The sequence below is a fragment of the Schistocerca cancellata genome, chromosome 3 (assembly GCF_023864275.1).
Source record: "Schistocerca cancellata isolate TAMUIC-IGC-003103 chromosome 3, iqSchCanc2.1, whole genome shotgun sequence".
Taxonomy (NCBI): domain Eukaryota; kingdom Metazoa; phylum Arthropoda; class Insecta; order Orthoptera; family Acrididae; genus Schistocerca; species Schistocerca cancellata.
Window position 1 is genome coordinate 916940980 of NC_064628.1, and position 18159 is coordinate 916959138.

The window sequence follows — 18159 nt, forward strand, 5'->3', positions numbered from 1 at the left end:
GACATATTCTATGTTTGCAAAAGTGGGCACGAGCTAGAAACCACTTTCTGCAGGTTACCGCTCAGTGCCAGCTCGACCCCTAGACTGACCTGGCGACAGTATTCTAGGTGACTCCACGCATGACGAATCATCGCTTAGGACACGCATGTGCTCCTCTGTTTCAGGGCTGGAATGACGTCGGCTTCCATGGGTCTGACGAGATTCCGACACCCAACATCGACGCTCTGGCGTACCACGGGGTGATCCTCAACAGGCACTACGTGCAACCTCTGTGCACGCCGTCCAGGGCCGCTCTCCTCACCGGAAAGTACCCCGTGCACAACGGTGAGTCTGTTACAGTACTTAGTAGTGTACAGTCACGATGAATGTACAAAAGGAAACTGGGTAGTAATAGCACGCTATCAGAAACTAGATAACGTCATGATGAACACCTGAGACTGCATAGTTGTTTGTTGTAAATAAGGCAGTCATTGCAATGAAATGTTGCTTCCCCGCCCGACAAATGGAAACTAAGAACATCGGCTTACGTCTCTGATCAGTCTTTTATTAACTATTCCCATTCGTAGGATTATGATGAAGTTGGCGGATGCGGGCGAGAGGGAACTTGAACCAAGTTATATCAGGAAGACCGTTTTAATGCAGTTTTCTCCTTCTGCTATGTTGGTTAGTAACATACACAATGACGTTACGGTACAGGCAGCATAACAGTCAATTTTACTCGCTAAGAACTCCAGAGCATCTTTTCGTGAAGGCACCAGCTTGGACATGCATCCAAAGTTTGCCTACCTTTGACTGCTCAGCTTACAGAATTTGTAATTATCAGTAATCTGAGACTCACAATCAGTCTCCTCACACATGTTTAGTACTGAAACTTCCTGGCAGATTAAAACTGTGTGCCGGACCGAGACTCGAACTCGGGACCTCGCCCCGTCTTCACAGCTTTACTTCTGCCAGTACCTCGTCTCCAACCTTCCAAACTTTACAGAAGCTCTCCTTCGCAGGAGATAAGGTCTTTACTCTGCGCCGTTGTAGACATTGATTGGCGTTCCCAGTCACTATGTCATAATGCCTTGACTCGTATTCTCTTTTCCGTGTAATGTTGTTAGCAGTACTATATTATCAAAGTAGCTTATCAGCTGAAAGGAACGTAAAAATAAAATTCTGCCTTGGAAGTCCTGGTCGGAATTACTCACAATCTACTAACATGTCTTCCTGTAAGTTAAACTGACCATAGCCGCGCAACGGTGATAAAAAAAAACTCTTAGTGCTTAACGAAGTATCACGGAAAAATTTCACTACGCACCATAAAATGATCACCATTCGTACGGCAGACTGGTCTGCAAAAATTTGCAATGGATACAGGAATGTGTGAAATGGAAAGCATAGGTTTTAAGAAAAGATGTCAACCAATCAATGCATCTCTCGAAATACAAAACTAAAACTCTGAATCACTGCGGCGAAATCTAAATCTATATACGCGTGTGATTGCTTGGCAAAGAACTATAAGCGAGAGAGAAGAGAGATGCCTGAAAAACGAATTATTACATAAATAATACACCATAGACCAGAGAGACTTGGAAGAAGAGAAGTATTGAGGAGACCCTCCACAATATATAGACAATATCGGAAGTATTACCAACCCAAACGTTAATCTTCTCTTATCAGCTCTACTAACGTTTTGAAAACATACTGATAAAAAAGGATTTATGTATTTTTGGAAAATGAAAACAATAGCACGGATAACGGAAATAAGAATGTAAGAGAAAGTACCAACATGAAACAACTGAGGATAACAGAAGGAAATTAATTTAAGAATAAACCTATTAAAGGGGCATTACTGCTTCTGTGAAGGTTCGATGCAAACCCTGTCTACCCAAAGTGCTAATGACTCAGCACTTTCCGTCACCATCTGCGAAGGAAATCTTTAAGGGGGGACGTTGATGAAATTGACTAAAAATTTCAATTTTCTATTTATTTTTTGTTACTACAACTCATGGAAAATACGTTCCCAAAGTTTCAATGTTGAAATCGCATCCGACGAGCCTGAAAATTAGTTAAAAGTGTGACGTGGCCGCATTAGCTGGTGTAAATGTCTACAAGATCAGAGGGATAACAACCCCTACATTGACAAGGAGAGACTTCCAAATTGTATCCTGGATCTTGTTAAGCCCACTTACAGGTTTCTGACCAATCCTGCACTTCTCAAAAAGTGTGTTCATGGCAAAACCCAAAATTCAAATGAGTCTCTAAATTCACTCATATGGAAACGATGCCTTAAAAACTCATTTGCATCTGCTACAGTTCTCGGAATTGCAACGTCCGATGCAGTTATTGTATTTACTGATGGGAACGTTGGGAGGATGAAGGAATTAGAAGGAATGGTCTTCAACATAGGAAAATTTACTGAAATACTGAGAGAAATAGATTTATAGTGCGTCTCTGTAGCTGAAAAGTCGGTAGAAGACCTGGTAAAGGAAAGAAGAAACAAGAAACCAGGAGAGAAGCCTTGAAGAGAAAGACGACCCAGAATACAAATGTGGTGCCTTCTAAAGAAGTGACAAGGAAAAAAGTTAGGTTGAACTTAAAATTGCGATTCCTGAAAATTTTGTTTTTTAAAATTTATGTACCTTTTCTCAGATTCTATGAATGATAGAATTATGAAATTTTGTGCAGATGTTTCTGTAAACCTAATTAACGTTGTCTCAAGAACAAATTCTGAGATTCTGATTGCAAGCAGAGAAATGGGGCAAAGTGCTTGGAATTTTGCATGAATTTAAAATTGTACTTGTGGAATTATAATTAAAAAATTATGAAAATTCTCCAATTTGACCTATTCCAGAAACCTCATGAGAGAAGCTTACAGCATATAAAGAGATGAAACGGAGAAAGTTTTGTAGAAAGCTCTTGAATACTTCCTGAGGAAAAAAAAAACTTCAAATTTCATTCAAATCAAAGAATTTTATATGTAAATGTGTTACTTTCATGAAAAACGTGGTACAAAACTTCATTGTCATATCTCCAAAACTGTGGATTTGGTGCATTTTTGAAACAGTGTGTGTTTTTCATCAACGTCCGCCTTAAGGGCAGGTATCGCAGCTTCACAGAAGCTAGAATCCCTCCTTGGATATGTAATACGCAGTTAGGGACGAATGTTTGGTTTTTCAAAGGAGTTCATCCGACCACGGCATGACAGCCTCGAATATTTTAATGAGAGTGACATCTCTGTCCGTAAGCGTTTGCATGTTCGAGGTAAAAAACGAAAACTGCTCAGACCCAATTGAAAGAAACGAGCATCTGTCATCAGTAGTAAATTATCTCTGCATCTATTTACCAAGTTTTGATACATTTCAACAGATTCAGAGAGTAAAATTCGATTCTAAGCATAATTTGTTAAGCAACACGTAGACAAAGCACTGAAAATATATTTTCGTATAAGAGGATACATTACTAAATTATGCAATAAATGGAGAGAACAGTCGAAGTTTCAATATTACATTTTTTTATTGCTTGGGGACTAGTTTCGAGCCTGCGATCATTATCAAATCGTCCACTGTGCTATGGAATAACATACATTAACTTCGACTGTTGTCTGCAGTTTGCTGCATAATTTGGTATGCCATATAGTTGCTGAAGTCACATCTTGCAGAATGATAGAAATTAGTGAACAGTGGGTACATTAGCTGAAAAGTTGATAACCAATGTCCGTTTCTGGACAAAGAAATTCGTTTGGCACTACTTATAGACGTAAAAGTAGACATTTCACTGATGTACAATGGCTGAGAGAATACAAAGTACTAAAAAGAATAGATATTAGCAGTATCGAACTTAGTACTACTTCTCGGTTTCTAAAACATCTACAAGTTGAATTTTTGTTGGTTGGACATTAACTAAATATTATTTGTTTTTCATCACATTAAAAGTGGGAGCTTTTCTTTAGTTTTATATCTGAAGTATAGTTAGGTGCCAAATATTGTTGGGGTACTGACTGCCATCTGATCCCGTTCCACAGTAACAACATCATAATGGAATTTCTTCAGCTAGTACCGCTGAAACCGAATGAAATTGCTGTCTTTACTTTACGTCTAAAGATAAAAATATTTTGTCATCAGACTACAGGTTCCGGTCTATAATAAACATCTTCAGATGTGTTTTATAAAAACATGTCGTAGTGTACGGGAGCCATAGTGGCTCCAGTATAAAACAGATCTGAAGATGATCGTTATAGACCGAAACCGATAGTATGATGACAAAAATTTTGTGACCACAGACGTAAAGTAAAGGAAACTTGTTCTATATTCAGGTCACTGTCCAATTCCCGACTACGTCACAGCTTGAGAATGAAATTGCTTTTGAAAACAGAAACGTGTCTTTTCCACCATCCATCAAGGTAGGTTATCTGGAAAAAAGTGTATTTGTATAAATACTGCACAAGCAGAATTTGTTGAATAAGAGATTAGTGTTAAAGATAGTTATGATCGGCAGATTTACAAGAGTTATAAATAGGGCATTATATGGCTACTAAGCTAATATTCTACTCGAAACAATATCTGTTAATTGTATTAGTTATAGAACCATATTCAAGAAATACTGGTCACTGTTTTATAAATTGTTTTCTTGTTCGTCAGTCATCATCGCGATACGAAATTGAAGCTTCAGTGAAGGATTTCGCAGTCTGAATACACCGAAAATTATTTAGAATGTCCACATGTTGCCCATGCAAAGTTTGCTTGTTATGCCATTGCGTTGCCTTTTAAACACTTCATTGAAACTCCTCAAGTGAACTTGGATGGTGCATAACGGGTAAACGTAAGAACCAACAGCAACTTATGTTTACGGAAATATGATTCTGTAAGTACTGCACATGCTATAATACACAGCTGACCACACAAAACAGGATGGTAAATATCGGAATTTTACTTATAACTCGTTCACATCATTTTCTCGACAACACTGACTGGAAAAAAATATGGGTCATGTCCACCTTTCGATTTTATGATCTGTCGAACGACCCGGAGCGCACTTTCAGTGACGTGTCCGAATCCGTTTGGAGGAATGGCCCCTCATTCTCCATCAACGGCCGAAACCAGAGCAGGTCGTGATGTTGGACGTTAGGGTCTGGAGCGAAGTCGAGAGTCTAACTCATCCTCAATATGTTCCATTGATTTCAGGGTGTGAATCTGGAATGGACGGTCCGTTTAAGAAACTAGCACCACGCAGATGCTGCATTGTGGCAGGGTGCGTTATCATCTCCGGAATTTTCATTTATTGTATAGTCTAGAACTGGTGTAAAATGTGTTCATATCATTGTGCATTAACCGTTTCAAGCAGCACAGTAAGGGGATCACACCCAGACACACCACCACCGCTGTACTTCAGTGCTGCTACTACACATGGTCGTCACTTTTTACTGTCCTTCCGGTGTTGCTTAACACTGACTACGCAAATGCGTGGCTTATGAGGGGTAGCTCGACCATTGTATTCCACTCTTTTTAAATCCCTACGCATAGTCATTGTAACAGTAGGACTTATTGTAACACTTTGAAGGACGTGATTAATTCATTCCATTGTTTTCGTGCGATTGTTTTATGAACACGTTCCATAGTGCTCGACGGTCCTCCGTGACTCTCCCTCGAGTGTAGTCGTGTGGGGCAAGTTGCGGTACCGTGGCAGTATTGGCATCCCGAACATCTGGAGCAGCAGTAGCAAGGAACGACACACCCCAGTCTCAGTAGTCAACCTTCCAACTACCATCCAATTCCGACACCTGCTTGCGTAAGTTTCTGCTTATTACACAAGGCTCAACATATCCTTCTCACAAACAAATAACATTCAGAAGATGTTTCTGAACGTTCTACTGCCTATCCTACTGGTCCGCTCACTTAACCCCCAATGGTCCACGCCTCGGCTACCGCTTCATCTGGACATATCACAAGGCCCAAAAGGATCAGTTCCACCTGAGGCCCTGCGACGACAATTTCTCTCTATTCTCGTCGAGTTCCAGGGCTCATAAAAAGTCTACACCGATGGGTCGATGGTCATGTTGGCTTCACTTACGCTCACGCTGGCCATATTGAACAGCGTTCCTTTCCGGATGGCTGCAGTGTTTTCACTGCACAGTTGGTAGCCACCTCTCGCGCTCCTGAGCATATCCGCTGCTGCGCAGGTGACTCCTTCATCATGTGTAGCAGCCTACAAGCTCCCTCGCCATCCTTCGGTAATGAGTATCCAGAACTCTCTTTACGCCCCCAAAACAGCGGCTATTCAGTGTGCTTCATTTGGACCCCAGAATATGTCGGGATTCCGGGCAATGAACCTGCTGACAGGCTGGCAAAATAGGCTACCGGCAAACCGACCCTAGAGATCGCCACGCCGTAAACAGATCGCCGATCGGTCTTACGCCGTAAAGTTTTTGGGACCTGGGACATTGAATGGCGCACCCTCAGTACATCAAATAAATTACGTGCTATCAAGGGGACAACGAATGTGTGGAGGTCGCCCATGCGAACCATTCCCAGGGACTCCGCAGTCCTTGGCTGGCTCTTCAACGGCCATACTTGGCTGACTCACGGTCACCTCCTACGTCCCGAGGGCACTCCCCACTGTCGCTGCGGTTACCACTTGCCTTTCGTCCACATATTGTTGGAATGCCCAATTTTAGCCATCCTGATACAGACTTTTGACTTTCCCGCCACACTGCCTACGGTGTTAGGAGATAATGCCTCTCCATCTGATCTAGTTTCGCGTTTTCTTCGAGAGGGAGGTTTCTGTCTCTCACTCTAAGGGTGGGCGTCTGGCCTTCTCTCCGAGGCCTTCACTCTCCCTCCTTTTGAACTCTTCCTCGCTCTTTCTTTGATCATTGCTCGCATTGATGTTCATCTTTTCCCTATTTGTGTTTCTCTAGCCTTGTGTTTCTTGTCTGGAGACCACTGTGCGCTGCAGAGGGGCTGGCTCATCCTTTTTTACTCTTGCAATCAGCCAGTCCTGGCATCTACTATATTATTTTAACATCTTCCACCACTTCAGTACACGTTTTCCCCAGTTGGTTTCCTTCTTTCGTTTTTCTTTCAGTGTGGTTCCCCGTTTGTTTTACGCCTTTTTACTTTCCTCGACTGCTTTTGGGAATGGTTTTAACCAGAAGCCTGTTTGTGTGACGAAAAAGGGACTGATGACCCTGTAGTTTCGGCCCTTTACCCTCCAAACCAACTAACCAACATTTTATTATAGACGCTCGCACATTATTGAGTCAGAAGTTTTAAATACCTACATATAAGTGTTACGAGTGGCTTTATAGGGTATAAACAGAACCTTTAAACTTTTGAACGTAAGTAGACACACACCTCATCGCCTTTATTTTTCCGTTTCTTGACGTGGCTAAATTTATGATAAGTTTTTTATTCCTTTGTCCACAGTGGAGCAACAAAGATGCAAATTTCATTTGCGAAACCAGTCCTAGTCTCCAATAAGAATTCTGACTGTTGTTTATGCAAATCTCGGAATATTCCGGCTACGGTTGCCCTACATATAAAGTTGTGTGAACATGAGGCTCAGAAGCTTGCCGTACAGCACCGTGCTATCGGCGGAGTGTTGACATAGAGATGGCAGTCCTGCTACGAAGTTATGAATCTCGCCGCTGGATGGCGATGCTAATTCATTACATACGGCGGTTACAAGCAATGACTAGGGGCGCACAAGAAAGAAAGTTGGATTTTTCAAAGTGCTCCATACAACAATTAGGAATGAGACCTGGCCAATGCCCTATATAATTACATACTATGTGTTTACTGACAGTGCGAAAACAACAGTAACAATCAAAAACGTAAAAAAATACATATTTAATTTACAAAATAATATGACTTAAAAAGGAGAAAAAACGCAGTGGTCCGAGCGCGAGCGCTAAATTGACCACACCTGCGAAGTATCTCCGTGGAAAAGAGGAGAGGAGGAGGGGGCGGGGGGGAACCACGCCGTGCTAAACTTATTTCAAAAGTCGTCTAACCCATAGGCAGATGCAAGCCTTAGTGGGTGCGAGGTGTCTACTACAGAAGCAACCGAAATGGTATATACCACAAAAAATAATGTACATGATTACAATAACATTAAAATTATGATTCGGTCGTAGCAGCGTGTATGTGAATACGTCATGCAGCCCGTAGAGCGTGTCTCTAATCTAAGCTGTGCGTCAAAAACTACTGTAAATGGAGGCATTTAAGCAAAATAGAAACAACGAAAACCAAGTAGATGAACTGAGCCAGAGGTCCATAATTAGTATTACGGCTAAGGGATGAGACGGAATCTGTAATATCTGCAACCCCTAAGGGTTTACGATAACCAGGTTTCAACATAACGCAGTACAGGTGAAACGCTAAATGACTGACAGTTAATTGTTGGATGCAAAGTGTAACATTTTGTCATTCAAATGGTTCTAAGCACTATGGGACTTAACATCTGAGGTCATCAGTCAGCTAGACTTAGAACTACGTAAACCTGAGGACATCACACGCATCCACACCCGTGGCAGGATTCGAACCGGCGACCGTAGCAGAAGCGTGGTTCCGGACTGAACTTTTGTCATTGTTGTTATTGATGTGGTCTTCAGTCCAGAGGCTGGTTTGATGCAGCTCACCATGCTACTCTATCCTCCGCAAGCTTCTTCATCTCCAAGTAACTACTGCATCCTACATCCATCTGAATCTGCTTAGTGTATTCATCTGTTGGACTCCCTCTACGAGTGTCGTATAGCTCAGTGTCAGATAGACAGAGCACCTCGTGTTCCCGCTGCAAATAAGACGAGTACACCGTTCGTTTGTTATATATTTTTACGAGCTTCCAACAAGTGTGATTTGTTTACAATTACTTGTGTAGTTACTAGATTATTTTTGTAATTTCTTGCGTGTTCGAGTGCTTACTGAGCACAAGCTTTCTTTCTTATTACGGTGTAGCGTACCGCCGTTGCTATCTACCCTTATATCGACCCTCGTATCGCACCGGCTTTTGTTTGTTTTAGTTAGTATAGCTCAGTGTCGGATAGACCGTCTGAAACACAGCAGCTCGTGTTCTTCCTGCTAATAAGGCGAATACACCGTTCGTTTGTTACATATTTATACGAGCTTCCAACAGGAGCGATTTATTTACTGATACCTGTGTAGTTAATAAATAATTTTTTTTAAATATCTTGCTTGTTCGAGTGCGTACTATACACAAGCTTTTATTTTAATTACTGTGTAGCGTACGGTATCGCCATTATTATCGGCTCTCGTATCATATAGGCGTTTGTTTGTTTTGGTTAGTGTAGGTCAGTGTCGTTTACACCGTTAGTGAGAGAGCACTTCGAATTCCTACTGCTAATAAACTGAGTACACCGTTCGTTTGTTACATATTTTTACGAGCTTCAAACAGGAACGACTGCAGTAATGAATAGGAAATGTGATTGCTCTGTACAGTTCTCAAATATAATGCGGGAGGTTATTTCACAGTCGGGTTTCTGCTACTGAGAAGAACTTCGAGAAAGTGGCAGAGCGTTAAAGTCGACGAGAGATGTAAGGGTATTTCGCTCATAAGAGAGTGGAGAAGATAGAGGCATGGAAAACTCTGCGCTTGTCTACACGCAGCCAGGATAGCTGTACGTATCATGGTGCAATATGATCAATAAGTCCAGCATAACAGGTATAACAAAGACAGGCGTTCGTAACCAGTTCCAGGCGCCGTGGGCTCCCCTGAGAAAGACCATCTAGCATGACATCGCTGTCATCAATAATCGGAAATGCATACATCAAAAAATGTTTTGCACCACCATGGTTCCGGGAGTTCCGGAACCTTTACAGATAATTGGAATAGAGATCAACATAAACATTATTTCCTCCCTTTTTATTACTCATGATAAGTACACATTGCGTGTTGAACCACAATAGAGCGAGACCTTCAGAGGTGGTGGTCCACATTGCTGTGCACACCTGTACCTCTAATACCCAGTAGCACGTCCTCTTGCATTGATGCATGCCTGTATTCGTCGAGGCTTACTATCCACAAGTTCATCGAGGCTCTGTTCGTGCATATTGACCCACTCCTCAACGGCAGTTCGGCGTAGATCCCTCAGAGTGGTTGGTGGGTCACGTCGCCCATAAACAGCCCTTTTCAATCCCAGGCATGTTCGATAGGGTTCATGTATGGAGAATGTGCTGGCCACTTTAGTCGAGCGATGTTATCCTGAAGGAAGTCATTCACAAGATGTGCACGATGGGGGCAGGAATCGTCGATGAAGACGAATGCCTCGCCAATATGCTGCCGATATGATTGCACTATCGGTCGGAGGATGGCATTCACGTATCGTACAGTCGTTATGGCGCCTTCCATGACCACCAGTGGTGTACGTCGGCCACACATAATGCGGTTGCGTTGTTTGGATGAGGAGACCAGACAGTGAGGTCATCGGTCCCCACATAATGCCGCCCCAAAACAGCAGAGAACTCCCACCTTGCTGCACTCGCTGAAGGCGTTCAGCCTGACCGGGTTGCCTCCAAACATGTCTCCGACGATTGTCTGGTTTAAGGCACATGCGACGCTCATCGGTGAAGAGTACGTGATGCCAATCCTGAGCGGACCATTCGACATGTTGTTGGGTCCATCTGTACCGCCTTGCATGGTGTCGTGGTTGCAAAGATGGATCTCGCCATGGATGTCAGGAGTGAAGTTGCGCATCATGCAGCCTATTGCGCACAGTTTGAGTCGTAACATGACGTCCTGTGGCTGCACGAAAAGCATTATTCAACACGGTGGCGTTGCTGTCAGGGTTCCTCCAAGCTATAATCAGTAGGTAACGGTCATCCACTGCAGTAGTAGCCCTTGGGCGGCCTCAGCGAGGCATGTAATCGACAGTACCTGTTTCTCTGTGTCTCCTCCATGTCTGAACAACATCGCTTTTGTTCACGCCAAGACGCCAGGACACTTCCCTCGTCGAGAGCCCTTCCTGGCAAAAAGTAACAATGCGGACGCGATCGAACCGCGGTATGGACTGTCTAGGCATGGTTAAACTAGAGACAACACGAGCCGTGTACCTCCTTCCTGGTGGAACGACTGCAACTGATAGGCTGTCGGACCCCCTCCGTCTAATAGGCGCTGCTCATGCAAGGTTGTTTACATCTTTGAGTCGATTTAGTGACATCTCTGAACAGTCAAAGGGACTGTGTCTGTGATACAGTATCCACAATCAACGTCTATCCTCAGGAGTTCTGGGAACCGGGGTGATGTAAAACTTTTTTTGTTTCGTATACGTTTGAACAAGTTTCTTTTTCACATCAAGGGGTAACAGCTTTTTACATTTTCCTATGGCATGAAGACCATATGAAGCCTTCTTCCACATTGCAGTTACGAGCTCAGCACAATTTAGATTTTGATCTATTATTAGTCCTAGACTCCTTGTTGAAGGAGAGGAGATTATATGTGACCCACTTAGGTTAAAGATGGTAGTGGGTGTTGGGTTAGTTAGCTTAGGATAATTAGTACTGCTTGGGTTTTGGTTGGGTGGAGCTTTAACCATATATCCTGCGCCCTTTTTGATAGTGGACATATGTCGGTACTGGTACTAACGATAGCTGTCTTCAGGTTTATTGGTTTTGCACTTAGGTAGGACTGGAGGTTGTTGCGTACACACGATATTTGTAGTAGGAAAAAACGGATAGGACATCTTTTACTAACGATGAAAAGAGTACAGGACCTAATAGCGAAACCCGGGGAACGGCTGATGCTGCCTGCCTTCATTGTGCTTTGCGATTGCTGGCGATACGTAAGGTATGAGCGAAACCATTGCACTACATATGGCGATAACTTTGAGCTGCTAGGTATTGCAAGTAAAATGTCGAAGTCCACAGTATCAAAGGCTTTGCTGTAGTCTAAGAAGCCCATGGTAGATACTTGTTATGTGTCCATGGAAAGTTTGACGTCATTTGTTTCCATTACAATGGGGTGACAAAGTCGTACATGGCGACAGTCTCGCGTACACATGGTATAAAAGGGCAGTGCATTGGCGGAGCTGTAAGTTTTACTCAAGTGATTCACGTGAAAAGATTTCAGACGAGATCACGACTGCACGAATGGTATTACTCGTAACACACTTTGAACCCCGGATGGTAATTGGAGCTAGAGGCATGGGAAATCCTATTCGAGAATTCGTTAGGGAATTCATGCTTCCGAGATCCACTGTGTCAAGAGTGTGCCGAGAATATCAAATTTCAGGCATCACTCGCACGACGGACAAAGCAGTGGTCGACTGCCTATGCTTAACTACCGACGTTTGCGTAGAGTTTGCAGTGCTAAAGGACAATCAGTACTGCGTGACACAATCACAGAAACCAATACTGAATGTACGACGAGCATTTCCGTTAGGACAGCGCGACGAAATTTGGCGTTAATGGCCAACTACAGCAGACGTCCGACTCAACTGCCTTTGCTAATAGCACGATATCGCCTGCAGTTCCTCGCCTGGCCTCGCGACCATATGGGTTGGACCCTAGGCGACAGGAAAACCGTGACCTGGTAGGTGAGTCCCGATTTCAGTTGGTAAGACCTGATGGTGGAGTTGGAATATGGTGCAGATCCCACTAAACCTTGTATCCAAGTTACCAATAATGCACTGTGCATGCTGGTGGTGACTCTTTAAAGGTATGGACTGTGTTTACATGGAATACACTGGGTCCTCTGGTCCAGGTGAACAATTCATTGATATCGATACGTTCGGCTAGTTGAAGACCGTTCGCCGCCATTTATGGACTTTATGTTCCCAAACAATGTCGGAATTTCGTTAGATGACAATGCGCCATGTCATGGGTCACAGTTATTCGCGATTGGTTTGAAGAATATTCTGAAGAATTCGAGCGAATGATTTGGCCACTAGGGTCGCCCGACATGAAAGTCAGCGGAATTTTTGGGGCATAATCGAAAGGACACTTCGTGCACAAAGACCTACACCGGCAACTCATTCACAGTTAAGGATAATTCTAGAGACAGCATGGCTCAATACGTTCGCAGTGACTTGGAAGGACTTTTTGAGTGCATGCCACTTTGAACTGCAGCACTTCGCCATACATAAAGAGTTGCGACACGATACTACAAGGTATCCAATGACACCAGTGTATTATGTCGGATGCTGTTCTGTGATGTTTACGGAGACCGGAATGGTTGTACGTAGTTATGTAAGTTGTTAGTTGGTCATGAACTGTGTATGGTAATGTCTTGGAAAGTGCAAATAGGTCGGTAATCAGAGGGTGCTGTGGCAGAGTCGTTTCTACGTAGTGGCTTAAACTGTCACTGTTTCCAGGCCACAGGGAAAATATTTGTGGTAGTGGTTAAGATATCTGTTACAGTCGGCAGTGTGGGTCAATAATAAGCTTCATCATTTGGACTGTGATGTCATCATGTACAGTGCCTGTTGATCTGATACGCATGATCTTTTTTTTTGACGGTATTGCAAGTAATATGCCTTAAATAGAATTTTTCAGGGCGACAGTCATTTATGCCATGAGGAAATGAATGAGACTCGGTTTCTTTTGTGGTTCTATTGTGATTGTATATGATGTGAAATACCAGTTCAGTTTTTCGGCTGGGACACTGGGATCAGCTGCAGCTTCCACTTTGCCTATACCAAGACCGCACAGTTCTTTTACGTAAGACAGCTCGTCTGTTACTGTAGTCGGTTAATGTATTGACATACTGAAATTTTGCGTTTCTTACAGCTTGACTTACTGTCCTGCTTCTGCTTGTAAGCAATATGATTTTCAGACTGGAGTGCCTCTGAGATTCATTAGCTGTTTTAATTTTTCAGTTACCCAAGGGGCATTTCCTCTTTACTTTTCCGGCCTTTATTGGAGCATATTTGTCATATAGTTGAGTACGTTTTTTAGTAACCCCATGAAGGTTTTCGGTTACGTTCGTGAAGGGAACAGAAGAGGTCCTCCAAACTACTCCTTGCGCCTCAGTGGCAAGTTCAAAAAAATTAATGCGTGTGAAGTCTCAGTATGCAGTAAGTTGACGTTTCTCTCTGGGACATTCTAATGAGTCCGTCATGAAAATTGCGTCATGGGTGAACATGAAAAGTGCAGATATTTGAGAGGTACGAATTACTCTCCAGGGATGTCGTTCCAAATAGATCTATGAGGATGGTCTACTGTTTGTGTGATGGGTAGGAGCAAGCTGAGGTAGTGACACGTTAGAATACGGAGGCATCCGATTAAATTACACACTGGTAAGCCTGTTGTGCGCAAAATTTATGTTAGTGTCACCAGTTATGTCGATTCGAGATTTAAAAGAGTAGTTGCGAAACAGGCGTACTCGCCTGATTCAGGAGGTTTGAGACCAAACATGTCAAACACTTCCTTTAGGGGATTTTATCTCTGTGGACATACATTCAATATGTTTGTATTCATTACAGTTCTGCATGGATTTTTCCTTTCGTATACTTCGGCGCGCGGGGTAGCCGCAGGGTCTGAGGTGCTTTGCCACGGTTCGCACGGTTTTCCCCATCGGAGGTTCGAATCCTCCCTCGGTGTGTGTGTGTGTTGTCCTTAGAGTAAGTTAGTTTAAGTTAGATTAAGTAGTGTGTAACCCTAGGGATCGGTGACATCAGCAGTTTGGTACCATAGGAACTTACAACAAATCTGCAAAATTTTTGTATACTTCAGATTGTTTAAGCTCTATAAACAGCGAGTGGACACCAATGCAGAGTTTTACGAATAATTTTTGTTGATGGCTGTTAGAAGGGACAAATCCTTGTGATTTAGAAATGAGCTGAGAGAGGGAGGACACTCTTTCACACTCTGTACAGACGCTTGCAGGGAACCGATACAGTTGTGGAAAGGGAGGTCCAGTTTTAATGCTGTTTCAGTTCGGTCCTACTAGTACTGTTTTCACCTATAAATCACCCCAGATCGGCTACTTATTTTTTGTTACAAGTGGAAATTGGCAACAGTGACAATTAATACGAAATATAGGGGTTATGCATAATGAGTGTGTAGCTGCAGGACAAGTAACACTGAACGGCGACATCCTAAACAATGTTAGAGAATACGTTTAACTGGGGCAACAATTAATTCGTACAAAAGAGGATTTGAAACCTGAAATTTTTCGTCGAATTAAACTGGGTTGGAGGGCTTACGGAAGGAATGCAACAGTTTTCAATTATAACATACCAGCCTACTTAAAGAAGACAGTTTTTGATCAGTGTATCTTACCGGTTTTAACGTACGGGTGTGAAACTTGGACTTCAAATGAATTTTTCAAAAGGAAACTTAGAACTGCTCAGAGAGAAACGGAAAGGTCAATGTTAGGTCTCACTAAGAAAGATCGTCAGAAAAGTGCAGAAATTCAAGCAATAAAAGGAGTTAAGGATATTATAGAACGGGTTAAGACTCTAAAATGGTAGTGGGCAGGACATATTGCACGAACGAAGGATGGAAGATGGACACAATCAGTTTCAGTGTGGAGTCCCAGAGAAAAACGAAGACCACCAAAGATCGCTGGGATAAGGAATTCTGGAAAGCTACGGGCTTCAACAGGCAGAAGACAGCAGCGGACAGAGATTCATGGAAAAGCCTCTTTAAAATGTATTTAATAACTTAAAGAGGCTACATCTTGTATAGGTGGAATTAGCTGAACAATAAATAAATGAATAGGGGTACTTTGACAAGAGATATGATCAATGGTAAGTGTTGTCTTAATGAACAAATACCATGCTTGGATCAATACATTAATTATTTAATTACTAGTTTCAATAATATGAACACATCATTTCTATAATATTTCTAATACACAACTATGTCTGCATCTACACACGGCATGGTACTTTACGGTGTCTGGTGGAGGGTAGTTGTGGAACGAGCCGTCCCTCTTCCGACTGTAAATTTTCGGTGAATATGAGCATAATATAGAATTTCTCTTTTCTCTGTACACTTCTCGAGACGTATGTGGGAGGATGTAATATACTGCACGAGCACTTCTTGAAACTTACACCATCGGAACTTTAACAGTGGGTCTCTCCGTGATGCACAATGCCTTTCCCGTAGTGCCTACCATTGGAGTTTTGTTGAGCATTTCCACAACTTTCTCGCGCCAGGTGAACGACCTAATGACGAAAGATACTGTTCTTCGTTGCATCGTCTTTCTCTCATCTATTAATCCAGTTTGGTAAGGGTCCCAGGTTGAAGTACAGTACTCAAAAATCAGTCTAACGAGTGTTTTGTAATCCTTTTCTTTCGGTTATGAATTACATTTCTCTAAGATTGTTCCTGTCAGCCTTAACCTTACAGTTGCTTTCCTTATAGCTAACGTTATGTGGTCATTCCACATTAGATCACACTGGACAATTATTCCTACATACGAGTATTTCACGGTAATTACTGTTTCGGTGATTTAGCGCCAGTGTGATCGGCCAGTAACGGACCTCTCTTTCTATTTGTGCGCATTGTATTACGTCCATTTCGGTGTAGTGTCAACTAACACATCCGGTACCAATCTGCGATGATTTCAAGGCCTTGTTGTTGTTGTGGTCTTCAGTCCTGAGACTGGTTTGATGCAGCTCTCCATGCTACTCTATCCTGTGCAAGCTTCTTCATCTCCCAGTACCTACTGCAACCTACATCCTTCTGAATCTGCTTAGTGTATTCATCTCTTGGTCTCCCCCTACGATTTTTACCCTCCACACTGCCCTCCAATACTAAATTGGTGATCCCTTGATGCCTCAGAACATGTCCTATCAACCGATCCCTTCTTCTGGTCAAGTTGTGCCACAAACTTCTCTTCTCCCCAATCCTATTCAATACTTCCTCATTAGTTATGTGATCTACCCATCTAATCTTCAGCATTCTTCTGTAGCACCACATTTCGAAAGCTTCTATTCTCCTCTTGTCCAAACTATTTATCGTCCAGGTTTCACTTCCATACATGGCTACACTCCATACAAATACTTTCAGAAATGACTTCCTGACACTTAAATCTATATTCGATGTTAACAAATTTCTCTTCTTCAGAAACGCTTTCCTTGCCATTGCCAGTCTACAGTTTATATCCTCTCTACTTCGACCATCATCAGTTATTTTGCTCCCCAAATAGCAAAACTCCTTTACTACTTTAAGTGTCTAATTTCCTAATCTAATACCCTCAACACCACCCGACTTAATTCGATTACATTCCATTATCCTCGTTTTGCTTTTGTTAATTTTCATCTTATATCCTCCCTTCAAGACACTATCCACTCCGTTCAACTGCTCTTCCAAGTCCTTTGCTGTCTCTGACAGAATTACAATGTCATCAGCGAACCTCAAAGGTTTTATTTCTTCTCCATGGATTTTAATACCTACTCCGAATTTTTCTTTTGTTTCCTTTACTGCTTGCTCAATATACAGATTGAATAACATCGGGGAGAGGCTACAACCCTGTCTTACTCCCTTCCCAACCACTGCTTCCCTTTCATGTCCCTCGACTCTTATAACTGCCATCTGGTTTCTGTACAAATTGTAAAGGCCTTACCGAGCGACATTGCGTTCCGGATAAAACACTGGACTCGCACTCGAGAGGACGGCACTTCAAATCCGGGGCGGGCTATCCAAATTTAGGTGTTCTGTGATTTCCCTAAACTGTTTTGAGAAATCCCAGGACAACGTCTTTGAACAGGGCATTTTAAATATCGTTCCCTATGCTTTCGTACTCTGAGCTTCTGCTCCGTTCCCAATGACCGCGCTGTTTACAGGAAGTTAATCTTCCGTCTTTCTCTGCGTCTTTCTGCATTCCGTTGTCCTTCTCAGCCTTTCCATAAACTAGTGTCATCTGGTGACAGCCTCACAAAGCTTTCATTAATATTCAGTAGATCATGTACACTCAAGCGCGAAGAAACTGGTACAGGCATGCGTATTCAAATACAGAGATAGGTAACCAGACAGAATATGGAACTGCGGTCGGCAACGCCTATATGAGACAAGTGTCTGGCGCAGTTATTAGATCGGATACTGCTACTACAATGCCAGGTTATCAGGATTTAAGAGAATTTGAACGTGGCGTTATAGCACTGCTTCAGACATTAATCGAGTTCATGCCACGTCGTGTTGCGGCACATATGAGTGCTCAGGGAGCCATAGACGATATTAGGCAGGTGTACCATAGCGACCTCGTAACACCTTC

At 42.7% G+C, this 18159-nt stretch overlaps 1 protein-coding gene across 1 annotated transcript in view; it reads left to right on the plus strand.

Annotated features, from left to right (window-relative positions):
• Positions 1-18159, plus strand: part of LOC126176647 (arylsulfatase B-like) — a 437026-nt gene that overhangs the window by 75848 nt on the left and 343019 nt on the right. The window contains exon 3 of the mRNA XM_049923804.1: positions 165-324. Within this exon, the coding sequence (XP_049779761.1) occupies positions 165-324 (160 nt within the window). The remainder of the gene's footprint in view (positions 1-164; positions 325-18159) is intronic.